The sequence below is a fragment of the Giraffa tippelskirchi genome, chromosome 14 (genome assembly GCF_054371585.1).
Source record: "Giraffa tippelskirchi isolate mGirTip1 chromosome 14, T2T-mGirTip1v1.2.pri, whole genome shotgun sequence".
Lineage (NCBI taxonomy): Eukaryota > Metazoa > Chordata > Mammalia > Artiodactyla > Giraffidae > Giraffa > Giraffa tippelskirchi.
Window position 1 is genome coordinate 64,900,968 of NC_137288.1, and position 27,595 is coordinate 64,928,562.

General features: G+C 44.3%; 1 protein-coding gene and 2 long non-coding RNA genes across 3 annotated transcripts in view; all 3 read right to left on the minus strand.

The window, feature by feature from the left end:
• Positions 1 to 4,479: 4,479 nt before the first annotated feature.
• On the minus strand, positions 4,480 to 7,422 carry LOC145534520 (uncharacterized). Its single transcript, XR_014074712.1, has 2 exons — positions 7,322 to 7,422; positions 4,480 to 6,857 (listed from the first exon to the last, which is right to left on the minus strand). It is a non-coding gene; the product is annotated as an uncharacterized LOC145534520 (long non-coding RNA).
• Positions 7,423 to 7,701: 279 nt separating this feature from the next.
• The window catches only part of MBD2 (methyl-CpG binding domain protein 2), a 63,802-nt gene continuing 43,908 nt past the window's right edge, over positions 7,702 to 27,595 (minus strand). The window contains exons 4-7 of the mRNA XM_081562145.1: positions 17,238 to 17,328; positions 15,779 to 15,956; positions 10,776 to 10,914; positions 7,702 to 8,177 (exon numbers count right to left, since the gene is read on the minus strand). Of these exons, the coding sequence (XP_081418271.1) occupies positions 10,788 to 10,914; positions 15,779 to 15,956; positions 17,238 to 17,328 (396 nt within the window). The 3' untranslated portion in view covers positions 7,702 to 8,177; positions 10,776 to 10,787. The remainder of the gene's footprint in view (positions 8,178 to 10,775; positions 10,915 to 15,778; positions 15,957 to 17,237; positions 17,329 to 27,595) is intronic.
• LOC145534522 (uncharacterized) lies at positions 20,345 to 26,549 on the minus strand. Its single transcript, XR_014074714.1, has 2 exons — positions 26,430 to 26,549; positions 20,345 to 26,316 (listed from the first exon to the last, which is right to left on the minus strand). It is a non-coding gene; the product is annotated as an uncharacterized LOC145534522 (long non-coding RNA).

Here is a 27,595-nt window from a genome sequence, read left to right on the forward strand (position 1 = left end):
CCGTTTCCTTCTCCAGAGATATCTCTGTGCCAGGCAGGAATCTCCTCAAGTGTTTCCAGTTACTCTCCATTCTTTAACCCTCACTCATATTTCCTCTTTTCTCTCTATTGTTCTTTAAGGATATGGTGAGGGAGCCTACCAAATTTCATTTTTTTCTATTAATTTTTATTGGAGTATAATTGCTTTACAATGTTGTGTTAGTTTCTACTGTCCAGCAAAGTGAAGACATACATATGCATATTGCCCCCCCCCTTTCTGGACTTCCTTCCCATTTAGGTCACCACGGAGCATTGAGTCGAGTTCCCTGTGCTGTACAGCAGATTTTCATTAAATACCTGCTTTATACATAGTATCAACAGTCTGTATATGTCAATCCCAATCTCCCAATTCATCTCACCCCTCTCCTGTCCCCACTTACTGTCCATACCTTTGTTCTCTACATCTGTGGGATTTCATTTAAAAAAAAAAAAATTAGAAGAAAAAAGATAGTGACTATTCCCTGAATGAATTTAAAGTTCCAGGAAAGTTGAGTATGTTTTTGACTCTCTGAGTAATACTGCATTTCCCCCCAGTGCCAAGTATTTTTAGAGTTAGGTGACTATCGTTTTCTCACAGCAGCTTCTGATAAACTAAAATCTGGCCTGCTCCAAAGAGTCACAGTGTTATTTTTAAAAAATAACAGTCATAGCTGTAAGCTCGTGGTTTTCTCATTTACAGTATTTTATCAAGTGACTCTACATTTTGGGGGGAGACAGAGGAAAGAAAGGCTTTAAAATAAAGCATCCAGTCTCATCATAAATAGAATTATCTACCATGTTGCTATTCATATCTTTAAGTTTCCAAATGTTTCTATTTTTACACAACTCGCTATTGTTGAGTCCAAGGCCCTTGGGTATAAGTCATGCTGTGATCAACAAGGCACTGAAAGCCGGTCCCCAACCTCCCCCACTGACACACCCAAGTCATCACCTTGGTTCTCTTTAGGTTCAAGAGGTACCTGTCTGGTCAGAAAAATTCAAGATAACTCCCCCCAACGCAGATTTCAATCTCAAAAATACCAGGGTGTGTTTTGAGGAAAGGGGTTGTCACCATTTATGAAATATAGGCCATATACCAGGCATGTGAGACGTATTTTCCTATTGAGAATTTTTCCACAGAAGCTGTGGATACTAGCCCAGGAGAAGAGTACATTGTCACAAAGCAATTTGATGGCAATTTTATTTGATGGCAAAAGATTGGCAGGCTCCTTGACTCCAGGGTAGTGAACCCCAGATGAGGAGTCCTGAGCTGGAGTACTAGTCTCAAACCTCTTTTAATAAGAAGAATTTAATAATAAACCCTTTAATAATAAGCCTGAAACCGTGCAACTCAGATTGGGACTCAAACCCATGGGTCAGGACTCAAACACAGCCAAAACCCAGACTGGGATTTGAACCCACTGTCTTCTGAATGAGATTGCACACCTGATCTCAGGACTTACACTCAGGTTCTTTAAGTCTCATGGCAGAAAGAATTCAGTGAGAGACAAAGTGATAGGTAAGAAGTGGAATTCTTAGAGAGATCCACATTCCATAGACAGTGCAGTTTGTCTCAACAGGTGAGAGTTCCCAGAATATGGGCTGGTTAGTTTTTCTGAGCTGAGTAATTTCACAGGCTAATGAGCGGGAGGATTATTTCAACTGTTTCGGGGAAGGGGCAGGGATTTTCAGGAATTGGGCCACTGTCCATTTTTTTGGCCTTTTATGATCAGCCTCAGAACTGTCATGGTGCAGGTGGTGTGTCATTTAGACACTGATGTATTACAATGAGCGTGTGATGAGGTTCAAGGTCCTCTGGAAGTCAAATCTTCTGTCATCTTGGACTTGGTTCTAACCAGTTTATGTGGTATCCTCAAGGGCTATATGGCATTCTTTCAGAGGTTGTGGCCTACCCCCTTCCCTCCTGTTTCAAGCCCTTTAAAAAACAAAAGCATAAGCTCTCAATCTATAGATGTTTACTTACAAATTGTATACATGTACTACTCTGATAATATTCAGTTCAGTCGCTCAGTCGTGTCTGACTCTTTGCGACCACATGGACTGCAGCACACCAGGCTTCCCTGTCCATCACCAACTCCTGGAGCTTGCTCAAACTCATGTCTATACTCTGATAATATATTATGTCTTTAATTACTCAAAAATTAAAATCTCAAAAAGATCAGATGGCAACAACCGTGCAGGACCCGATGGAGACTTCCTGGAAAAGACCCCCTCCCCCATATCCTCTGCTGTTACCTCCTCTCTGAAGGATCCAGATAATAGTATCTGATGCATATTTCCTGAGTTTTTCAGATGCTAAAACCACCACCAAGTGGAAGAAATTAACTACTTAATGATCATGAGCACACAGAGCCCAGATCTTAGAGCCTGAGGACTGATAATGCTAACCCCCGTGACACAGTCCTGTTGGCTCACCGCCAACCAGTCACAAAACTGTGCACAAGCTGTTCACGCACCCTGGGACACTGCCTTTGAAAACGCTTTGCTGAAACCCACGAGGAGTTTGGGTGTTTTGAACACTAGCTCTCCTGGACGCCTTGCTTGGAGCCTGCAATACACGCTGCACTTTGCTTCACCACAACCCAGTGTCAATAGATTGGCTTTACCACCCATGGGTGTGAACACTGGATCGGTAACATTCCCTCCCCCAGCGAATGCTTATACACAACCCTAGATGCAGGCGCCCCACTTTGCAGCCCCTTCCCCAGGCCCTGCAGTCCAGTTGCATCTCGATGCCAGACTTCTCACAGCAGCAAGGTCATGAAGCAAAACACTGAAAGTACTAGAGCAGAAGGGAAATGCTAATCCCCCAGATAAAAATAACTCCCAACATTGTGAGACCGAGAAGCTGCGCTCTTTCCACCTCTTACAGAAGATAAATCGTAACAGTGAAGATTTCTCAGCCGAAGAATTCAATGGAAAAGCTTTGACTATTCAGTGTGAAAAGAACCAAGCTTCCCATAAAGAGCCACTCTGCCCTGTATACGTTTTCAGGCCACCATCGTGCTGTACTTGATAAACCAGACTGTTCTGTTCTCTGTCACAGAGAGAAAGGCACCTTTGCACGTGAGTGGGGAAGAACGTTGAAAGGCTGCATGGTGTTCTAAAAGCAGACCATCTCTTTCTTCAGCTGCTCCCTCTCTGCACCTTACCGGCTTGAGTAAGTCGTTTAACCAGTCTGCTGCTTAAGACTCCTCGACTCTCAAACTGGGGATAGTAGCATGTGTATACGACGTGGTTTATCTGTGGTTTGCAATTCAAACATGACATTAACGGAGGTAAAACTGTTCTGTACATCATAAACCACTCTATAAATGAGAGCAAACAAAAACTTGTGTCCTCCTGCCGTTAAAAACCAAACCTAAATAATTAACCGTCACTTACATGGACTCTTCTGGAATGGCTAAGATGGGAAAGAATCTGCCTGCAATGCCGGAGGCCTGGGTTCAGTCCCCGGGTTGGGAAGATCCCTTGGAGAAGGGAATGACTACCCACTCCAGTATTCTTGCCTGGAGAACTCCATGGACAGAGGAGGCTGGCGGGCTGCAGTCCATGGGATTGCAAAGTCAGACACAGGGCAACTAACACTTTCAATTTTTCACTGACATGGGCCCTTCTGGAAAAATCAGTATGCAACTTGAAATTTTAAAGTCCACCCCAGGGACTTCCCTGGTGGGTCCAGCAGTGGAGAGTCTGCCTGCCGGTGCAGGGGACACGGGTTCGATCCCTGGCCCTGGAGGATTCCACCAGCCTCAGGGCAGCTGAGCCCACGTGCCACAACTCCTGAAGGCCAGGCACCCCAGAGCCTGTGCTCCGCAACGAGGGGAGTCACTGCAGTGAAAAGGCTGAGCACCGCAACGCATAGTAGCCCCTGCTCACCGCAGCTAGAGAAAGCCCACACACAGCAGTGAAGACCCAGGACAGCCAAATAAAAAATAAATAGAAAAACAAAAACAAAAAAAACCTCTTTAAAAAAAAATAAAGTCCACCCCCAGACCTTTCAGACAGGCAGGTTTGATAAGCCATAGCTGCAATTCGCAATCCCGTAGCTAATCCTGTCCTAACGGATGTGATGGCTCTGCCTGTGTAAGTGGTAGAAGCCACTGAAGCAGATTTCATACTGGGGTCATGTATGTGTCCCAGCCATGAAGGCGGGCAGGACAAGGGAGCTGTGACAGTCCCAGTGGAGGACCGGAGGCTATGGGCTCGCAAGGTCCAGCATGGCCACCACCTGATCCTGAGAATCCTGCCAGCTCTTTCTGTTCACTAGACGCGCCGGCCAAATGCTGACCCAGCGTCTCAGTAACAACTGCAAGCTTATCACTAGATAAGCTTGAAAGCTTTGGGGCCCTAACCCCAGTCCGCACGCCCGCCCCGTGTCCGGGATAACACAGGTCCGAGATTCCTCCACAGATTAAGTCATTGAAGATGACTTACACAGACATTTTTAAAGCTTTGAAATTTATTGCTGTACATTTTCGCATAGCATTGACTATGGAAATACTAATAGTGCAAATATTTATTTTGGAATTTGTAGCATTTGAGGGATCACAAAGCTTTTTGATAACTTTCGCAAACATTTACGAAGATCTACATAGTTCAACTTACTTCAGAAATTCAAACAAGTCATCTTATATTCAAAGAGATTACATAATGCTTTCTTGATCTCCTCTCTAGAACAACAACAAAAAAAACTACCCCAGAAGCCAGCAGGGGCATTCCTTTCCATGGTAACACAGACGACTTGCAGGACTTTTCCAACTGCAAGACTCGGTGTTCATAGATTCATTCAACAAGTATTTACTGACAAACTGTTCTGTGCCAGGCACTGAGCTAGGCCCTGGGCACACAAGCATGAAAAGATGCAATCTCTGCTTTCACGGTGCTTACAGTCTAAAAGTAGAAACAGACATGCAAACAAATTTACAATACAATAAAGTGCTTCCGTGGAGGTATTTACAAAGTGCAGTAGGAATCTGGAAGAGAGAAAAAGCACATCTGCCTGGAGGGATGAAGGACAGCTTCACAGAGGAGGTAGACACGGGAGCTGCGACGGGACCAGTGCTCGAGAGCCGGCCGCGCAGGCAGGCAGAGGGGACGACAGAGGCAAAGACTCAGAGGCCCAAGCGGCACTTCGAAGGAGCAGCTGGTGCGGTTTTCCTTGAGCTGAAGGTGCGGTGGGGACAGTGGCAGGATGAGCTAGACAAGCAGGCGGCTATCAGATCCTGAAGAGCCTTTCAATCATTCGTCCGTTTATTCAACGCACCCGTAACTGAGTGCTTACTGCGTGCCAGGCACTAGGCTAAGCGCTGGGATTCTAGCAGGGAACGACAGACACATCCTGGCCCTCAAAGAGCTTACATTCTAAGATAGACAAAAAAAGGTCAACAAATAAAATACAGATTCAGAAGATTTCTACTAAGGAGATGAACAGAGTGCCAAGGCGGAAAATAAGAGTATTGGGGGTATTTATCGAGTGGAGGGTAGTTAGGGTTATCAGCATATGCCTCTTGGAAGTGACGTAAAATGACCCCTGCAGAGATGATATCAGAGTGTGCTCCAACGAGAGCCCTCACGACACACCAGGTACTGTGCTAACACGTGACAAACAGCATCTCGTTTAGTCCTCACAATGACTCTATGAGGTAGGTATTATTACTATTTCACTGAGGAGGAACAGGCTCAAAGACATTGGGTAAACCTGACAGGTCACACAAATGGCAAAAGCAGGGTTCAAGCACAAGTGCTCTCCATTTCAGAGTGCTCACTCTTACTAAGTGGGATTCGAAACCGCGTACACAAGGGAGGAATTTTAAGCAGGGAAACGGTGAGGTCACAGATGCTTCCAGGACCATTACTGAGGACTCCATGGAGGAGGAAAAGAGGGATGGAGGAGGGAAAGGGGACAGGAGAAAAACAGAAGGTGCTGAGTGCAGAGGAAAGGAAAGGAGGCTGCATGAAGGCAGTGGTGGTGGGAATGGAGAAGAGATGCAGGTTGACATCTGATCATCTGTTTATTGATAAACAGATGTGAGAAATGTGGTTAATAATGCTAACAGGGCTGATGGGATGTTGGCAGGAAGGACAAGAGTGGCCTCTAGGGTCACTCCTGGGCGTCTGCCTCAGGCAGCTGGATCAGATTATCTGCTTCTCCCCGAGTTAGGGAATGCAAGATGGTGGAAGGTTGGGGGGATAAGATGGTGAATGTACTTTCGGACATGTCCTGTGGGTGCACTGCAAACACTTGGCCTTATGGTGCTCAGCTGGACACCATGGAATGGCTTTCAAACCTTATTCTCTACCTGAGCAACAAACAGAATAACAAAAATCAAAATTTTGTATGTGGGTACACTGTGTTTTTCCTTTGAATACAAAAGTTGCTTATAAAAGCATGTATGTCTTGGTTGGGCTGCTTTGTGAAATGAAGGTATGATGGCCAGGGTGAAGTTACCCCAAGTGTGATGACAAATGAAGACTCGTGGACTTAGAGGAGGCCAAGAAAAGCCTTCGGGCATTCAGTCTAACTAGTCATGGTAGCTTTTAAAAAGAATCACTGGAAGGGCCTAGGGCAGGGAGCCTCTGCCACTTGTCTTCCCCGAGTCTACAAGTATCTTTGCTCATTTGCCAGCAGAATTACTCTGAGGAAATCGGTGGCCTCAGGCCCAAAGATCAAAGTTGAATGTGAATCAGGAATTCCAAGAAGGTTTCATCTATGCAGTTTGGCATAGGTCCAGAGAGACAGCAGCTCAAACCTAGCCAGTCATATTGCTTTCACTATTTTCTTTTCTTTCCTCAGGAACTGGAAGGGTGCTGGAGATACTAATTAAAAAAAAAAAAAAAATATATATATATATATACACACACACACACACACACACACACAGAGGTGACATTTATAGGGAATTGGTCACATCCTTGATCACATCATTTTGCGAGTAATTTTAAAAGAACTCAGAGTTAAGAAGTGCATAAGCCCTTCCCATATAAAGATATTATCTTTGCTCTTTTTTTCTCAAAATGTACTTAATCTTGCTTAGTTCCACTTCCTGGCATTGGATTACCTTGTTTTGCTTTTTAAAACTCATTTCTTAATGCTGTGCCAGTCTGAGCAATTAGATATCAAGGAATTTAAGAAGTAATGAAGTTAACGCTTGTGAGTTTCAACAGGAAAAAAAAAATGTTAAGACACTGGAGGCTGGGTGGTAATTAGCAAAGCACTACAATCTGGTTCATTTAGCAAGTTTGCCCAGAATGCTGCCTCTCTCTGGGGCAAAGGGTCTCACCTGCACCTGTTAACTCTGTCAGCCAGCAGACGCTGGAAAATACAGAATGTTCTCAAACACAGTCACGGACTTCCAGTAACATCTGAAGGGCCCGTGTGTACCTAACTCACGTCCAACGGAAGAAAATGCCTTATTTTTATAGAAATAACAAAAGTACTCGTTACAGGCAAGGGAAAATAAAAATTACCCACACTACATAACAACTTAGAATTCTGAGCACAATTCTCATGATATCCAGAGGCATTTTGCAAATGTATGAACTATTTCCCACCACCTTCATTTCAAACCTAAGGCCCAGGGAAGACTGAATGTGAATCAGAAATCCTAAGAAGGGACTATGCACGGTGTGTGCTCCTTAACAGAAAGAATTCCAACCAGTCTGTGAATATAATCATTTATTTGTCTTTACAGTGATGATGGAAGAATGTACAGGTGTCCTCTTTCAATAAAGTATAAAAATCTGTTTATATACAGTGAAGTCACAATAAGCGTTCATTGGGAAATTTATTTGGTACTCCTGATCTGTTCATATTAAAATTGGGGGGGGGAGGAGACATGTATTTCATGGAAGTGCTACATTTCCAGTAGATTGCACCTGGCATCAAAAGCTCAGCTTCATTTTTAGGGTCCTGCTTGATATTACAAAAAGACTAATTTTAAGTCCTGGGACTCAAAATAAACATCATTTTTGAATAATAGATATATACATCAAAAATACATCTAAAAAGGCATTGGTTAGTGCTATTAAAAAGCTCTATGTGCTCAGGTACATTTTTTTCTTACAGGCAAAACCCAGTGGAAACGTTTTTGCTCAATTCTAGGAGTTTGCTCTCGGGGAAAGTTGGTCGAAAGTTACCTGCAAGAAAACAAACAAACTTAAGTAATTCAATGATTTTTCAGGCGAGGTCAGCAAAACTTGGAAAAGCAGTGAGAGACCAAATTTCATGTAGAACAGGATTTTTAAAGCCTTGATAGCATTTAGTTATAGCACTTTGTACATAAAAAGGACTCAACATTTCCCCCCATTGTTTTAACTTTTTTAATTCTGAAAGAATCTTCACTTCATTTTCAAACAAATCATATGTACCCCTTTGTATGCTTACGAAAATATTTTCTATCATTAAGTAAATCAGCATAAAATGGGAAATCACAGGGCATACAAATAAAAAAAAAAAATCATAGATATAGCCAAATCCAAACATATTGGGAAAATTTAGGAAGATTTCTACTAACAATGATTTCTTTTATTTCACCGTAATTTATTTTACTTCAGAGAATTTATAGATGATAGAAACATAGTCAAGTCTTATTACTGCTTAACTTGGATGAAATTATATTGTACAATTGCCAATTCAATTATTTATGTATTTGATACTCATCTCAATTGTAGCTTGAAATCTTAACACTTTTTGTTTTTATAGTTATCTTCTTACAATCACTTCTAAAATATTTAGTAACCTGGGCCCTCTCCTTCAGCATAAAATCTTAAGTGACACAGCAAACCTCAGCGTGTTATTGAGGGGGTTGTGTGTGTGCGCGTGCGCTGGTGGTGGGAGTGGTGATGTAGTCGCTAAGTTGTGTCCAACTCTTATGACCCATGGACTTTGTGTGTGTGTATAAAAAAAATAAAGGTCCATCCTGCTAATAAGGACCGTTAGAAAGACCAGCCCTGTCATAATGCAATGAACATACCTAACCAGAGCTGCATGGTGCAGAGCCCTGCATGTTCCCAGGCATTTGAACGTGGCCATGCCCCACCTTTAGTCAAGCTAAGTCCTACCTATTCCACAGTGTATTAGGAACCCTTAATTAAGTCATGTGGCAGTGCTCTGGTTTATTAAACACTCTAGGTGTACGTGGGGCTAAATTAGTGATTTAAGTAAATTTAGTTTTGATAATTAAGATGTACTTCTAAATCTTCTATAACCCAAAAGTCCAATGGTCTGGTCTAATAATGCCATTCTCAAGTTTAGAATATGATATATATAATACCAATTTCTCCCTACCCAACATGCCAAAGTGTTGGCTACTTTTTAAATATATATTAACACTTTAATCAGTCAACATTAATTAGTTTGTTTTCCACGTTAACCACCTTTGTGCCAGGCGATGAGCGATGCCAGCCTTTATGTGAGCCAAGTGCCTAGTCCCTAAAACACAAGGTCGCTTACATGAACCAGGGGGCTGCCTTGATGTCAACCTGCAAAGCAATCTGTAAAGTAGGCAAGGGTCCAGTAAAACCTCAATGACACGACCCTTGATTTGTCCTACATTGTTTTCAGGGGAAAAGTCTGGAAAACAGTTAAAAGCTTGAAGAAAAGGGCTTTCCTGGAATCAGTCCTCATGTGGTACAGGTGTGGTGGTCCAGATTTCTGCATTGCGCTAAAGTCTTTGGACAAAAAACATACACTTCAGACTTCCCCCTGAGAGACTTCACACATATGAAGTGCGCTCATCACAGTCCAGAAAACACACCTCTATTGGAAGGGCAGAAAAGATTCAGCGTCAACACAGCATCTTCCTGTCCTCGATACGGAAACCGAAAGAAAACTACTAAAATAGCACCAAACTAGATTTGAATGGTTCTGCATGGTCAGGAAACTGTGCGGCCAAAGGTCGCTGCTGCCGCTGGCCATGTTAATGTAAAAAGCTGTAATTATTACCTGATTTCTGTGCCACTGTGGCATAAGCCACTCTGAATTCAGACAAAAGCACTGATGGGAAGGAAAGCCTGCGTGAACAAGGAACTCCTCCTCCCGGCGTGCGATACCTCCAGTCTGCTCCTGTACCAAACAGGACCCTTCCCCACCCACCCAGCAGGCTCCAGGAAATCACCTGGGGTCAGGCATCCATCCCACTCTCCCACCCTCCTTATCAGTCAGTCGCCTGGTCAAGTCCATTCTACCTCCAAATACATTTCAGATTGGCTTTTCCATTTTTCTCTGCATTCACTGCCAAGACCCTCATGAAGCCACCATCACCTCTTGCCAGACTACAGCAGCCTCCTAACTTGGTCTCCCTGCATCAAGTCTGTGCTACAGAGATCAGAAAAGGAGGGGAAAGGGAGGGATTTTTGCCTACTCTGTGACCATAATTTTATGTAGGTGACAACAGACCCCTTTACCCCAGAAAGCAACCATGGCGGAGGCGACGGCTGCCTTGTCTCCTGCAACACCTCTCTCCCTGGCAGAGTCCTTTCCTTTCCTTCCTCCTCTGCTTTGCTCCCGTGACACCTTGGAGCCCTCGCAAGCGGCCGCAGGAGTGTGAACGCTTTCACATCATGAAAACAAAAGGATGCACACTTATATGGTCCCTAAACACAAAGGCGGCCCAACAACAGCACGCGTGCAAGACAGGCAGTGGAGAAGGCTTAGTAGGCGCCGCTGAAGCTGCTGCAAGGGCAGGAGCCAGGAAATAAAGACCTGAGTTTCCACACGTCCCGGCGTTGCTTTACCTGATGCCAATCTTAGGCGTCATCTCCACTGTCCATTTCGAGGTCCATCGCCTCTGCGTCAGCAGCTCGTGACAAGATGTCTGCCATCAGTGCCTCTTCCAATTTCTTACGTACTTGCTGTACTCGCTCTTCCTGTTTCCTTTGTAAAAACAAAGCAAAAAGACACCAACGGTTTGGCCAGCGTTGGAACGACGAAGCTGCCAACGATGCGGTTTATCTTTACTTCAAAGTCAGGAAAATTCCTCAGAAACACAGACTTCCTTCTTAGACTTTGCAAAAGCAGCCTCTAACCATCAAAAACACTAAGTCTCATGGGAGACAAGCTTTGCCCAAAAAGGGGGACATTCGGACAGGCAGGGAAGCCCTCATCTCACAGAGAATTCCGGCAGGAGGCGGTGTATTTCAGGGACCTTTCCTTCAACTTCAAAAACGTCAAGTATGTGAAGGTTCGGGGTTATTCCTATAAAGGATAATGTAACATAAATGTGGGAAGTGATACGGAAAACAGGAAGGAAAACAGATTTGCTGGGTGAAGCGCTGAGAAGGATGGAGGCGGCGGCGTGATGGGCCGCATCGGGGAGGGCAATCCGAGTGCTCCCCGGGGTCCGCAGCCTGCTGGCCGCAGCGTCACAAAGGAGCCAAGACCACACGATCCTGTGCATCCCCGGGGTCCGCAGCCTGCTGGCCGCAGCGTCACCAAGGAGCCAAGAGCACACGCTCCTGTGCACCAAGGACGGAGAAGGGAAGGACCCTCGCGCTGAGATGAGCCGAGGATGCGAAGAACATGCAAATCCCTCTGTGTCTTGGGGACTCTAAAGGAGCCTCCAAAGCGATGGTTAAAAACACCAAGTCACACAGAAAGATGCAGAACCATTACATGAAAAACGGAGCACACCTACTGGTACACATTCCATCCTTAAAAAGCAGAAAAAAAAAGTGGAGGACAGCTCCTGACGGGCTCCCTGACAGGGCAAGAGAGAGATTCCTAAAACAGTGCCAGCAAACCAAGACGGCAAATAGAAATTCGCCTCCAGAACCCAGTGGGGAGGCGATGGTTGAACAAACAGGAGAGAAGGGACAAGAGTGGAAAGTAAAAGGCTTAGAAAAGAAGCAAGAAAGGAACAGAGGCAAAGGCCCAAGGTGGGAGGGCGAGCCTTGACTAGAAAAGTGGCCACAGGAAAGGTGGTGGGATGGATACAGACTGGAGGCGGAGCAGCCCCGAGACAGGGAAGAGATGCGAGGGGTACCGGCAGCTCTGCGGAAGGAAGAAGCGCCAGTTTCTCCATCCATCATCGAGGAAGAAAAATTACGGCACGGCCCCAAGCCGGGGAAAGCAGCAGGGTAGAGGGGCAACGTTCCACAGACTCCACTAAGATGCCCTGGGCACTCGCCCCTTGGGTCCTCAACCAGCTGTGAAGTCACGTTTGCTGTAGTCTAGTCTCCATGTCTCTTTATCTCATGAGTCTATGTCCAAGGTAGCGAAATTAACATATGTTGTGTAACCACAAAAACTTTAGATGTCATCTTTACCACACTCTAAAAACAGCACAAAGAGATAAAAGGTTTAGACTTCCACCTTTCAAATGAATTTTTGAAAAGAGAGGAGCTGCCACAGAGTCAAGCTCTGTAGCCTCGATCATATTCACAGAAACTCGAGTTGAACAGATTTTTTTCTTTTTTTAGAGATATTTTGATCCCTGGTAGCTCAGACGGTAAAGAATCTGCCTGCAATGCAGGAGACTCACATTCGATCCCTGGGTTGGGAAGATGCCCTGGAGAAGGGAATAGGTACCCACTCCAGGATTCTCACCTCGAAAATTACATGGACAGAGGAGCCTGACAGGCTACAGTCCATGGGGTCGCAAAGAGTCGGACACAATTGAGCATCTACCACTTTCATTTTTAAAGTCTTCACTGAAAGCGGTACAATACTGTTTCTGTCTTATGTTTTGGCCCTGAGGCATGTGGGATCTTAGCTTTTGGACTCGGGATCACACCCGCACTCCTTGCGTTGGAAGGTGAAGACATAACCACTGCACTGCCAGGAAAGTCCCTGGAGTTCAACAGATTTTCACACAGTGAAGCAGAGTCATGAAAAACAGGATGTTTATTTCTTGCACAGTGAGTCTTATGCCCAGCTCAGTTAACTCCAGGTTTATGATAAATGGCCCATCGGTCATGGGCAGTCTCTGATGTCTAATACCAAAGTCTCTGCACAGCTGCCCTAACGTCACCCCGTCAGGAAGATGAAGAAAATGAGAGAAATAGCCCTTTTGGCTGGAGAAGTGTATCTGAAAATCTGACACTGGCCACCGCTCCTCTGCTGTCTTGAGCACTGCCTCCCACATTTATGAAAACTGAAAGTAAAGCCTCTGCCGGATGTGGCAAGCAGAATCCTAACACAGTCCCACGATGTCCCCATGGGCCCCTGTTCACACCCCAAGCAGAATTCCCTCCCCTTAAGGGCAGGAAGGACTTGGGAACACACGATGGGATATCATTCTATGATTAGGTTACTAATAGCTGACCTTGAGTTAATCGAAAGAGATTATCGTAGACAGCCTGACCTAATAAGAAGAGGCTTTAAAAGCGGCTGGGCCCTTCTAGAAAGAAGCAGGAGAGGAAATGTGAAGGGAGCCATGGGGCAAGAAGCTGCCGGCAGCTTCAAACTGCCACTGAGAACAGCCCGATCTCACAGCCAACAAGGGAAGGGGGGGGCTTCATCCCGGCAACTAGAAAGACACGAACTCTGCAACACGCTTAGGAGGAGCCCAGGCTCCAGAAGGCCACGCAGTTCTACAGACACTCAGATTTCAACTGTGTAAGACTGGGGCAGGGAATCCAGTCACACCCAGCCCGGACTTCTGACCTACAGAACTGAGAGCTACGAACAGCTATTGCTTTAAACAGCAAGGTTTGTGAGAACTTATCACTGGGTATCAGAAAACAAATACACTCGTGAATGAAACTAGTATCAAGCTGGCTGAAAAAAAACATGCGCTCAATGTTGAGATCCTCAGTTGAAGATTTAACACAAACAGGTTATTGGTGACACAACTGGAGAAAAGGTGATAATTCCACTTGCGGCTGTTTATTTTGAATATGTACTAATCGGAGAAGAAACGTTTGGCTTGATGGTTTCCGTTATGACAATGCGATCAAACGGACAATCTGTCAGACGAGTTTACCCTGAAAGCAAAGCGTCCAGATCCAGCTTTGGCTAGAGAAGTTTATCTTAAAATCTGACACTAGCCACCGTGTCGCTTCTGTCTTGAGCGAGGCTTCCCACATTTATGAAAATCGAAAGTAAAGCCTCTGCCGGACGTGGTAAGCAGGATTCTAACACAGTCCCAAGATGTCCCCATGGGCTCTTGTCATCAGTCAGAGGACCTCACTCAACACCCACAGGGACCTAAGCAGGACCCGGACTGATGAACTGGGTCCTCATTCCAGGACAGAGGGGAGCTGGCCTCCTGAGTAATCTCCTCCCTCAAGGGTAGGAACCGTCCAAAGAGCAAGCTGATTCCTTGATTTCACACTTTTTCTTTAAAAAAAAAAAAAATAATAATAACACTGATCTAAATTCTACATCATCAAGGCATCAGAATGCAACTTTGAACCATTCCACATCTTTGCAAAAGGAACTACTTTCAAACCCAGGAAAGGCTTTCCAATTATAAACCTGGCTAGACGCAGGCATTTAACAACAGTCTCATACCAACTTTGATGGAATTAGAAGAAAACAAAAAAACAAATATAATACATATTTTTTAAAATTCAAAAGTGCCATCTGCTGGCTTGGTCTAGGAATAGTAAAGCTTTCGGGTTTACATTCAGAGGATAGAAATAATGAAGTATATATCCTGTCCTATTCTTAAAGAAAATACAGTATAGTACACTATCATTCTGGGCTTCCCTGGTGGCTCAGTGGTAAAGAATCCACTTGCAGTGCAGGAAACAGCCTGCAATGTAGGGGACGTGGGTTCGATCCCTGGGTTGAGACGATCCCCTGGAGAAGGACATGGCAACCCACTCCAGTATTCTTGCCTGGAGAATCCCATGGACAGAGGAGCCTGGCAGGCTACAGTCCATGGGGTCACAAGAGTTGGACATGACTTAGCGACTAAACCACCACCACAATACAATTATTCTAAAGAATAATACTGAAACCCATAAACCCCATATAAGAATTTCTTTGTGGTTTTAGTATCTGGCATAGTTTTGTTTCTCCTGAGCAACGGCTTGCTTATACTCTTTGGGCATTATCTATCTGAGAGATATGTTTTCCTTTCATAATCTGCTGCTATAAACCTAATTTGTGGCCCAGCCTTAGAAAGAGTAAAAGATGTTAGTGGATGCAGCTTGTGTCCGCTTCTCATTCTTACCTCCATTTTACATAACAGCTTTACCTTTTGCTTTGTCTTTCTTCTCATTTGCTTCTCATCTGCCTTCACTCGATGTATGTACATGTGTGTCTCAGTGTGTGTGTGTGTGTGTGTGTGTCTCTTCAGAGCCACCTTAAACCTTTACTTGAAACAAAGTGAAGCAGCGATAAATAAATCTCTAAACTGAGTTTATGTGAGATCAACAAAATCAAGATAAGTAAACTGAATCTGGAAAACACAAATGAACTCAAAGCTGCACAGCAATGATCTGCTACTGCAGACAAACCAACGCAGGGAGCAATCAGAACAGGCATAATGGAATGCAGGGACTCCTCAGAGCAGAAAGGCAGAACCCCAGATTGCATAAGATACCGCCAAAAGCATGTGGAGAGAGTATGACTGCTCTGTCCTTCGGGGATAACCAGGATGATACATGTTATACAGCAACGCTACCTTTTTCAAGCATGCATTTATTTTAAACATCCTATATCATCTGTTTTACAACAGCTTTGTAAAGAAGGTTCATCACTTACTAGGATGTGTCACTGAATCTAACAAGCAATAAAAAGCATATCAAGTGTAGAAGACAAGTTTTTTGAAGTCATGTTCCGCTCTCACCTAATGTCTTCATCTGTAACAATGAAAGCCTTGCAGAGGGGTTGAGATGTGTTAAGCCAGACAGCAGGGTTCTTTTCCACAGCAGCGGAGACTTGCCCTGTGATGGGTGCGGAGCTTGTGTGCAAAGCACTGGCGACAGCAGATAAAAGGGTCTCATCGTTACTACCCGGACCAACTCCTGCAATTAGAAACACACATCAGTTCCAGGACATTTCTAGCTGTGCTGAGCAAATCTTGTGGAGCCTAAAACAACTGATTATCTTTATATTCATCTGAGATCAGCTATTTAAAACTTACACGAGCCAAAGCAGCAAAAGATAACAGCACATTTACTTAGTTATCAGCAATAAAGAATTAACATTAAGGAAATAGTAACCAAATACTTGAGTATTTTAATAAAACTTTCACAGAATTTAAAAATACATTTCCAAGATATTAAACTTCTTAAAAAGTTGGCTACATTTCCTCATGCAAGGTCAATTATTCTTAATGATCTAAGTCCCTTCTAAAGTCATCTTAGATTCAAATATCCCTATTAATGTGTCCCTAGGGTCCTGGAATCGCTTCCCCTGTAGCTTGCCATGTCTCAACACTTCTTTTTTGTGCAGGGATTTCAAAGGAAAAGCCAATGCAAGGAGGCTGTACCTACACCTTTAACAGCTTTTTCAACTAATAAAATATCCAAATGAATAGGATTAATAACTGCACACCTTGACTGCACGCAGGAGACTGGAACCATGGCTACATTTAAGTGCATTGCTTACAGTCCTAAACTTGTTAGACCAGTTAAAGCAATAATTTCTGAGAGCACAGAGGGATGAAACACTACTCTAACCATGAATTATGAGGATTTTTGAGCAACCCACAATGTATCAAGATTTATAAGCCAAAGCTGTAACACACGAAACTAACGCTTCTCTAGAACTTGGGAGTTAACGTGTGACACCACAAGGCACGCCAGCAGCTGCGTTCTCCACCCCGGACCCAGCTCGCTCCTGTTACTGGACCCATGGGCATCTGAGGCTTGCAGCAGCAGGTCACGGAGGGACAGGCAGGATTAGAGATGCTGGCTGTTCTTCTGATAAGAGGAGGGGAGAAAAAGCAAGTGCTGGGGCCTGATGTTGCTTCGAGCAGGAAGCTGAGGATGGTCTGCCACTTAGGCTGCATTTGGGTCTAAACACGTAACATGGATTAAGTTACATGACAAGCCTAATTAACCTCAAGCCAAAAGGTACACGCAAAAAAAAAACTTAGGTGACACTGCCCAGAAGCGTTCTGCAACCTACAAAGCGTTTCAGGCACACTGCCTCTGGGTTTACTAAAACCCAAGGGGAGCATCACCCAGCAAAGCAAACAGTCCCCACAGCAAAGACTTGTCACCCTCATCACATCTGCCTCCACTGCCTCTGACACAGAGCCTGGCACACAGCAGGGACTGCTAACTGAACTTGGAGAATACCTTGAAGACCTTTAGGGAGTTCCATGGTTTTTATAATTTGTTCTGTTACATCTGATGCACTAAGTCCTTGTAGCCTCTTCTCCCAGAAAAGCTGTAAGGCAAAACATCACTGTTAATAGATACATTCTCGGGACAAGAAAGTAGCGCATCGATGCTGCTGAATAATGAAATTGAAATCATATCAGTAGTTTCCTAATGTCTCCATTTTTTTTTCCTTACAAAAAGCTAAATGATACTTGAAACATGACTTCAATGCATCATAATTCTTTCAAGTTATATGACTCAAAAACTTTGCTTTTTCATTCTATGCCGCCTATTCACTTGTTACATCCGATAAGATTGCTATGTGCTATGCATGAGATACAGTCCTAAATAGATAACAGTTCTTTGGAAGACGTAAGGTATCTTCCAAAGAGTATTAACTTGAGTTCTTCAAAGTTTCATTTGGCATGAAAATTTAATGTTACAATTTATCAGGAAAAAGAAAACCTGTATTACATAATACCTCTTTATCCAAGAGCGTTAGGGAAAGAATTTCTCCACCTATGTGATTTTTCTAAGACACAGATGTTTAGCCCTTTGGCCTACTTTAAGGGGAACAAAAGCCATTTTCTACAGAAACTTTTCTAAAATGTTTTGCATACTTCCTTGCTTTTTAAACAGGATGCCACCTTCATGAGTGCCTCTCCTTCCGTGGTACAGAGCCTGGGTCTCCTTAGTCACTAGGTGGCCCCAGGTCATCATTCCAGCATGAGTGAGCACGCTGAAGACTCTTCCTACCCCATGGGTCTAGTGAGATATGCAATTGCTTATTCATACACTAAGCAGTCCAGGACAGTTCTGCTGCTTGATTTTAAATTCTTTCTACAGTTAACTCTCTCTCCTAGTCGGCTACTGCGTGCGTGCTTGCTAAATCCCTTCAGCTGTGTCCTTTGCTTTGCAACCCTATGGCCTGTAGCTGGCCAGGCTCCTCTGTTCATGGGTTTCTCTAGGCAAGAATACTGGAGAGGGTTGCCATGCCCTCCTCCAGGGAATCTTCCCAACCCAGGGATAGAACTTGTGTCTCTTATGTCTCCTGAATTGGCAGACGAATTCTTTACTGGGGAAGCCCAGTTGGGTATTACTTGTCATTAATGTCACTCATCCATATGAATGTATTTATTGAGCGCCTACTATATGCTGTGCTTGGCCTGTGAATGCAACAGTAGATAAGATAGAGAGTCTTTGTCCTCAAGCCTCATCTCTTTCCTACTCTGTTTCATACTGACTGCAGTCCAAAACACAGATAAAGGAATTCCTTAGACTTTGATAAATCTGTCTTTAATCCTGGATACCCGGGGGCCTGTCATATAGTAAATATTGAAAAAATATTTGTGTGAATGACTGATGTGGGAATAAACGGGCTCAGAATCAGGATCTTGAGGGACACATGTATCCAAGTTGAAACCCCAGCTATAGACACATGACCTTGGTTTGACAAGTTCTATAACCTCAGATGTTCAATGCCCTCTGTGGACGTGGCAAGAATGACTGTTACATACGATGACTGTGGAGATTAAATAAAGCAATATATACAAACACCTATCACACAGTAGGCATAGGGTTTATTAGGTTTACTTTTAACAGATTTTTGAGCACTCTGAGGGCTTCCAAGCTTATGTTCTAACTTCTGGATACAGGAAAAGCATCAAATAACATCTTTCCAGACAAATGAGGAGATACAGTAAAATAATTCTATTTATGGCAGAACAGTAATAGCTTAGGTTATGTAATAACCATGGTGCTAGCACCAAGAGTAACTTCTTTACTGTCCTTTTAAGACCTTTAGTATATGCTAACATCTCCACATACCTCCATATAAATTACACTAGCAGAAGAATATGTGGTCAACACGTATGAGGACATGAATACATTAACCATCACGAGGGAGAAGTAGTTAGTTCTTCTAAGTAATAGTTAATGAATGTGATAAATGTCCTAAGAAAGTCTGCCTGCTTTTCTGGGGAAATAACAGTCATCTATGCTTTGAATATCACAACTACAGAAAAAAAAAAACCAACAAAAATTAAAATGCAGTTAATTCCTAACGAAAAAGTGTACAGAGGAGTCAGTGAATATGAGATTAGTAAGTATTTTATGTAATTTTATAATTATATAAATGATAATTTTAAAATTATATATATAACTTAGTTTGTAAAAGAAATCAACACTACCAAAAACATTATGAAAACTACATACAGAGATGATTACTAATAAATTACATCTAAAAAATCCCAATTCTAGATATCAAAAGTTAAACTTCTTACTTTCTATAATTTTTAATGTTTAAATTTCTATTATTTTGAAGGAAAACACAGATTTAGAATGAAATATTTTGCAAAATAAATCTTGGCTCGAGAAACAAGTGTACAGCTCTAGATTACCAGTCCTGGTATCATCACACATCATCAGATAGCCCTCAACAAAATCTGAAGTTGAATCTGACAGGTTGATGACCTCTTTGTAAATGAAGCGCTTAAGCCATGAAAATGGAGGCACATGTATTTCTGAATGTGTGTGTATATGTGTGTGTAAGTGTGTGTATGTGTGTGTGTCTTTCTTCCACCCCCTACTCCCTGGGAAGTGGGAAAGGTCAGAGCAGGAAACGAGGTTAGTTTGAGAAAAGAAAACATTTCACTGGTCAAGGTCGCCCCTCCCTCCTCCCCATGGTATCCACCAGGCGTTCAATGCTAACACGCTCACCCAGGGGAGCTGGATGTCTGTTTACATTTCAGTGTCTCCCTAACTCACCTTCTCCACACCCATCTTCTCAGGTTCCTATTTGCTTTGTTCTGGAAAGAAGGGGTTCTTCGCACTTTAAAATATGTGTAAAACTTATATCAAGCAGGCATCATGCCAAGTGAAGGAAGCCAGTCTTTTACACACTGTATGAATGAATTTGTATGAAAAAGAAGAAAACTATAAGGGTGGTTGCCAGGAGTCAGGGGTGGAGGGAAGATTCCACTGCAAGGGGTCAGCACAATGGATTCCTTGGGGGTGCTGGAACGGTACTTGGTTTTGGGTTTTTTTCCATAAATACAAACTTTATCCAGCTGATATAATTACCATTTTCTTTTTTTGTTTTTCCAAGCAAACTGCTCAAGAATGATCAATTTGCACTATCTCCTTTCTCTCAGGCCCATTTCAACTGTATTATCCTACCCCCTATTCCATGAATTTCCATTACATTTACTCTAAAGTTTAGTCAGCTCCCCTCACCAAATGCAGTGACCTTTTCTGATTGTCTCTGGTCACTTTAGAGCCCTGAATGTATTGGAGGGGTTCAGGGAAACGGAGGGGTCTTCCTCTGCCTGACATTCGTATTTCAGATCTCCTTGTTTATGTATTCCATGGGATTACCAGGTGATTAACTGTGGTCATCTGGAGTTCTTCCTACTGCATTAACATTAGAAATTGAGGCAGAAATATGGAAAAGACAAGTCTCCCTACATTTGAAAGGAGTCCTCCCTCTAGGCCAGTTGTCTTGAGTCTACCATACTTTCATGAACGCTATTACTTCCATAAATCCTAACCAAGCCAATGAAAATCTGATTTCATCGGCCACATCCAATGATTTTCTCAGCTTAACCTTGCTGCCTGGTGTGAGGTCAGATAATCAACATAATTTAGGGATCAGTGATCTAATATTTGGAGAAACTCTTTGATGTGCTTTCACTCTAAGTGAGCACATCCCTCCCTAATCTCCACTAATCAGACCCTCCTCTGATATCACCCTTCAGTAGAGAAGAGAAATGGTGAGCTCCTATGGGCACTTTCTACTGCCGTTGGTCTGGGCAACGCCCTATCCAGCAAACCAGCCAATGGAGAAGCACAGGATAGGGCTAACAGTCACACAGACACAGAAAATGTCTAAAATGTCACTGACGGAGACCATGTAGCTTTGAAGAGACCATCTTACTAGAAAGTGCAGTTCATTTCCACACCTTTGCTCTTCATATGACTGTAGGAAGTACCTCCATGACATTGCTGGAAACAACTGCTGTACGTACTTTATCAAAGGGCCCCAGAGGACAAGCGTGACGGTGGACTGTGAAAGCTGCTGATTTAGTGAATGATCAAATCTGTTTCCTGAAAGGACAACCAACCCAGAATACAACTATACCATTTTCTTTTCTTGATGGCTGCATGTTAGACAAATCCCTTACAAGTGGTATCCAGGATGAAAATGAAGAAACACACACACACCCCTAATCTGATGGGCTAGGAACTAAGGCTGATTGTGTTTATTAAGACCATCCTCCACCACCCTGAGCTTAATAATACATACTCTGAAGGAATCTGTGCTCTTGGGAGGATGTCAGAACAGAACAGTTTACTGGGAAAAAGTAAATAGAGAATCGATCCAAATTCAACAGATGCTCTTTTAGTGCCCGTTAGACACAAAGCATTTTGCTGGCCACCAGGGATGGTTATTAGGGTAGCCGGCAATCACTGCCCACTAGCTGCTTACTGTTTGGTGATACTGTTTTCTAGTAAAACTCTAGTAAAACTCTAGAAGGGAGACTGTGTTAACCACAATAATGAAGATACAATATTAACTTCAATTTGGGAGAATCTGGAAAGGTTTTTAGGAAGAGGAAGCTCTTAAAAAGTGTGTTAAGAATTCTGTAGAAGAGGAAAGACTTCTTCAAGCCAAGGAAACAGCTTAAGCAAAGGCAAGGAGGTGAGAGAGAGTGTGGGTCTGTATTTCTAGATGGTTTTTATACATAAGAATAACCAGGGTGGCTTACTGTATAGGCATGTTCTAAGACCTCAGCCCTCAAGATTCTGTTCAGTGGGTCTGGGGTTAGAGAGCTGGTTTTATTTTCTTTTACAAGTGTCTTAGGTAACTCTGAGGGACGTGGGAGATCTCGGTCTGAGAAAGGCTGGTCTGGTCTGTGCTGAGAGCACGGCAGGGCACACACGGGTCTGTATACCCCAATTACTGAGCTCTCCGAGTCATTCCCGATTCTGCTAGACGATTAAAAAACACATCACGCTATCCTCTTCTCGCAGAGGACTGGAGGAAGATACTCGTTTTTCTGTTTTTCATTGCAGGAGGATGTGTGTCAAAGCATATTTAAAAGTATACCAAACTGTTTAGGGGTAAACAGAGAAAGGGCTCACCCAAAGATCTGTTTGTGCCCAGGCGTATGAGGAGGCGGGAGAGGACGACCCCGGCTTACCCATCGAGCCCTTCCCTCCAGCCTGGCACTGTGCTCAGGGCTTCACATACAGTAATTTGGTTAGTCTTTCCTACAGCGTTTTGAAGAAGACATTATCAGTACCCCCTTGCAGTAACTCATTAAAGGTGCACGACTAGTCAGGGGTGCAGCTGGAATTAAAACCCAGGTCAGTGGTGAGACAGTCCTGATCCCAACAAGTGACAGCTCTAGAAGAGCATTGAGATGCAGGCTCTGTGCTTAACAGGCCTGAGACCCTTCTAGTCGTGAAATCAGAGGCGGATGAAAGATCAGTCATTGCCGAGAAAACTATCAGGTTGCTTTTAACCCATTTACCTACGAAGTGATGCTGTGTAAACTGTGCATTGTAGGCAATCCGGCAGGCGGCCTCTCTCTGGCCACTCTCTTCCTCACGCAGAATTAAGAAGCCCATCTGTGTGATGTATTTAGGCCAAAGCTGGCACAGACTTTTACAACAATCTCAAAAGAGACGTGGGAGTAGCTCACATGATGAAAACTGAAGAATCGGTATAAAACATATTCTCAATGAAGTAGCTTTCTCGGAATTAACTGCGAATATCAATGACATTTGAACACCCTGTTTTTTTAAATTGGTGGATAGACATTAAAGAGCGAGATCTCTACTCCAAGAAAGCACTTTCTGAGAAGTCACACTAACAATGGAGTGTCAGCAGACATTTCATGAGACAGGAGAGACAGAGTGCTTTATGAAGCATGCAGAATGGAAGGCTTTTGAGTTTTTTCTATAATATTGTTTTAGGTCATTTTTACGCTAATACTGATTTCTCATAAACACATGGAAAAGCATCTAGATCAAATACACATTTTCACCCACCATTAGATTTCATTTGAAAAGTACTGTGTAGTGTTTTTTAAAAAAATTCACCGATGAAAAGAAATTGACTTGCCATGTATACTCCCGACCTCAACCTGACAGTCAGCTCGGAGGGTAGGAAGACTGCACTTCTGAGTAGCTGCGTGAACTGGGATTGGCCTTCAGAGTCAGACCGACCCTGATTCAAATCCATGCTATGTCATTCATTAGCTTTATAAACTCAAACAACTATCACAATGTGTTCTGGCTTCCAACCCTAGAGAACAGGACAATAAAAGCAATCTCAAATGGTTATGGACACTATGTGAGGAGGTTTTATTAACACTTGAAGATAACCACTAGAGAGCAAACAGCAGTTTACTCCTTAGCTTTTGCCCATGGCGTCTAGTACTGCTGACCACATCACAGCACCCAGTATGTATTAAAATTAATACATATAAACGGAGCAAAGAGAGTTGGCTCTGATAGGCACATATTCACAAATGAAGACTGAGACATGGCGTTCGTTCAGATCTGCTAGTCCTGCCCGGATTTTCAGTGGGGGGTGGGGGGTGCTTTGTTGCTACTCTAAGTATCTTAAAACCCTTCCCTTTCCTTTTCTCGAATAAGCTGGTCTGCCTCCCTCTCGGGCCCAAAGCTAGCTGGGAGAACTCTGTAAGTAGGAGCAGCTACACAGGTTGCAGGGCTCTGTACAAAATGGACCCAGGAGGGTCTTGTTCAGGAACTCTGACGATCCATTCCTGATGACAGCGGAGCCCGAGCAGGCGCGGAGCCCTAGGAAGCAAGTGCTCGGGCCACACGCCCGTGAAGCCAGAAGGGGTGGTGAGTACCGAGCAGGGTGGGAAGGAGGTGAGACCAGCAGAGACCGGAGCCCCCTGTGCTGCAGAGGGCACTTAGGGAAGTGCTGGGCTGTAATCTCATTCTGTGACTTCCTTAAAAGAAACAGGACAATGGAAAGTCGCTCTGGCCAGATCTATGCAATAACAGAGGAAGGTTTCCCTCCCTTCTCATCAAAGCATCCCAAGGATTTCTCCTCCCCACTGCCGGCCAGAGCGAGGCCGCCGATGACTCAGCAGCTCAGCTGTAAGCAGGAAGAGGGGAAGCCCGGGAAATGATGAGACCACAACGGGGAAGGACAGAATCTAAAGAAGGATGGGAGTTTTGTTCTATTTAAAGGCCAGTGGATAACATGGAAGCCTTTCCTGAAACTGTAATTTTCTCGTTATTTTTACCCCATCTATTTCCATGTTGTGATGATAGCAGAGCCCTTAGAAAAATAGAAAAACTTCAAAAGGGCTCTGAGCTTGTTTCAAGAACAGAAGGTCAGAGAAAACCTGGAAATAAGCTACTTTTCTGTTCTACAGTGAAGCAAAAAGCGGGAAAACAAAACCTCAAACCAGCAGCAATGGCCTTGAGTGGAGTTTCTCAATCTTGGCATTACTGACATTTGGGGTTGGATAATTCTGGCTTCTTGATGTTTAGCGACATCCGTGGTCTATGCCCACAGATACCAGTAGCACCGCCCTAGTTGTGACAACAAAAAAATGTCTCTGGATGCTGCCAAATTTCCCCAGGGTATTTGTGGTTGGGACAGGGAGGATAAAATCAGGTCTGGCTGAGAACCAGTGGTCCAGAGAAAGAGAAAGGGAACGGGAGGACAGAAGGTTTGCAGCAGCAGCAGCCCAGAACTCACAGATGGAACAGAAAGGAGACCCCGCCCTTGGCACACAGATCACCGCGGCCAGCTCCTGTCTCCACTTCCGGAGTCTCTGCCCCAGCTCTTGACTCCTGGGCCTTATCACAACCACACTAAGTGGCCTGGGGCTGAGAGCCCCTTCTGTCACTGCCAGACAGCCAGGGGGTGAACAAGATAAAGCAGAAGTGGGGGGAACACTTCTTACCGAAAGAGCTGAAATTGAACACACTTCTTGATAAAAAGATGGCTATAAGCAGTAGTTATTTTTAATAATTCAGACACACTAAGGAAATGCAGGTTCGATCCCTGGGTTGGGAAGATCCCCTGGAGAAGGGAATGGCTATCCACTCCACTGTTCTTGCATGGAAAAAACCCATGAGCAGAGGAGCCTGGGGTCACAAAGAGTCAGACCTGGCTGAGCGACTAACATTTTCACTTTCAATTTAGACTTAATGGTCTTTTATGGGCTGTTCTGGGACGCCAGAACCATTTATAATTATCATTTCTGCTGGAAGATGTGAAGTTCCAAATGACCGAAACATGACATTTTATATCGCAACCTGTAAGGTGAAAAGCATCTGTGTGTACAGATTTTAGAGGCAGTTCTCTGTTATAACCACAGGATCAGAGAACCTGTGTGTGCAAAGATGTCACTGATGAATGAGAGTAACACAGTTCTATTCAGAATGACTTCAGATGCTCAAGTACACGTACAACAACAGTACAGAATCATGAGTTGATTTTTACCATTTTAACTTCCATAAATTCTTAGTATGTAGCTATCCGTAGGACCTGGACAATTCCAAATTAAAAGTCCAGGGAACTAGCATCTTGCCAAACTGAGCCAGACGAAAACATAAAACTCAGATCCTCATATACATTTCATATCTTGTCTTAAAATATGACTGTCAGCTTTTGAAATTATAATCTCCATTAGAAAAATTAAACTAAACTATATATATAGAAACACCCGGAGATTTCAATAATGAAACTAAACTCATCTAAAACTGCCAAAGAGCCAAACCTCTATTTCCTATTCTTCTTTTTCAAAACCACAAGCTGAATATTAGCTCTGAGGCCAAGAAATCTGTAGTAACTGATTCCACGGCTGACTAGACACCTGCCTCTCGAGGACCTGAGCATCTTCAGTTATCTGCTCTGCCCTGGAGATCATCCCTGGACCACGTCACCCTTCCTTCTCTCCTATTATCTGCTCTGCCCTGGAGATCGCCCCTGGACCACTTCACCCTTCCTTCTCTCCTGTTATCCGCTCTGCCCCGGAGATCGCCCCTGGACCACTTCACCCTTCCTTCTCTCCTGTTATCTGCTCTGCCCTGGAGATCGCCCCTGGACCACGTCACCCTTCCTTCTCTCCTGTTATCCGCTCTGCCCCGGAGATCACCCCCGGACCACTTCACCCTTCCTTCTCTCCTGTTATCCGCTCTGACCCGGAGATCGCCCCCGGACCACGTCACCCTTCCTTCTCTCCTGTTATCCGCTCTGCCCCGTACATCGCCCCCGGACCACGTCACCCTTCCTTCTCTCCTGTTATCCGCTCTGCCCCGGAGATCGCCCCCGGACCACTTCACCCTTCCTTCTCTCCTGTTATCCGCTCTGCCCCGTACATCGCCCCCGGACCACGTCACCCTTCCTTCTCTCCTGTTATCCGCTCTGCCCCGGAGATCGCCCCTGGACCACGTCACCCTTCCTTCTCTCCTATTATCTGCTCTGCCCTGGAGATCGCCCCTGGACCACTTCACCCTTCCTTCTCTCCTGTTATCCGTTCTGCCCCAGAGATCGCCCCTAGACCACTTCACCCTTCCTTCTCTCCTGTTATCTGCTCTGCCCCGTAGATCGCCCCTGGACCACTTCACCCTTCCTTCTCTCCTGTTATCTGCTCTGCCCCGTACATCGCCCCCGGACCACTTCACCCTTCCTTCTCTCCTGTTATCTGCTCTGCCCCGTAGATCGCCCCCGGACCACGTCACCCTTCCTTCTCTCCTGTTATCCGCTCTGACCCGGAGATCGCCCCCGGACCACGTCACCCTTCCTTCTCTCCTGTTATCCGCTCTGCCCCGTAGATCGCCCCTGGACCACCTCGCCCTTCCGTCACTTCCCTGCTGTCTTCTAAGGGCTTCTCTACAAGCGATACCTGCTCATGTCCTCTCCTGCCTCCTTCTGATCCTGCCCATATATATGCCCAAACCCTTCTCTCACACCTTCCAGTTTACTCCTTCCTCTCCTGGGGTTCTTCCCATGACGTGGCAGATACACTGGAACACGGCTAACCGAAAAAGTGTCCTTATTTAACTGACTGTTGTTGTTTGGTCACTAAGTCATGTTCAACTCTTTTTGTAACTCCATGCACTGTAGCCCGCCAGGCTCCTCTGTTCATGGGATTTCCCAGGCAAGAATACTAGAGTGAGTTGCCATTTCCTTCTCCAAGGGATCTTCCTGACCCAGAGAACGAACCCACGTCTCCTACATTGGTAGGTGGGTTCTTTACCACGGAGTCACCTGGTAAGCCCTTATTTTATTACATCTCCTTTAAACCACCTGTCTTCTTCCTTCCACTAAGGGAGAA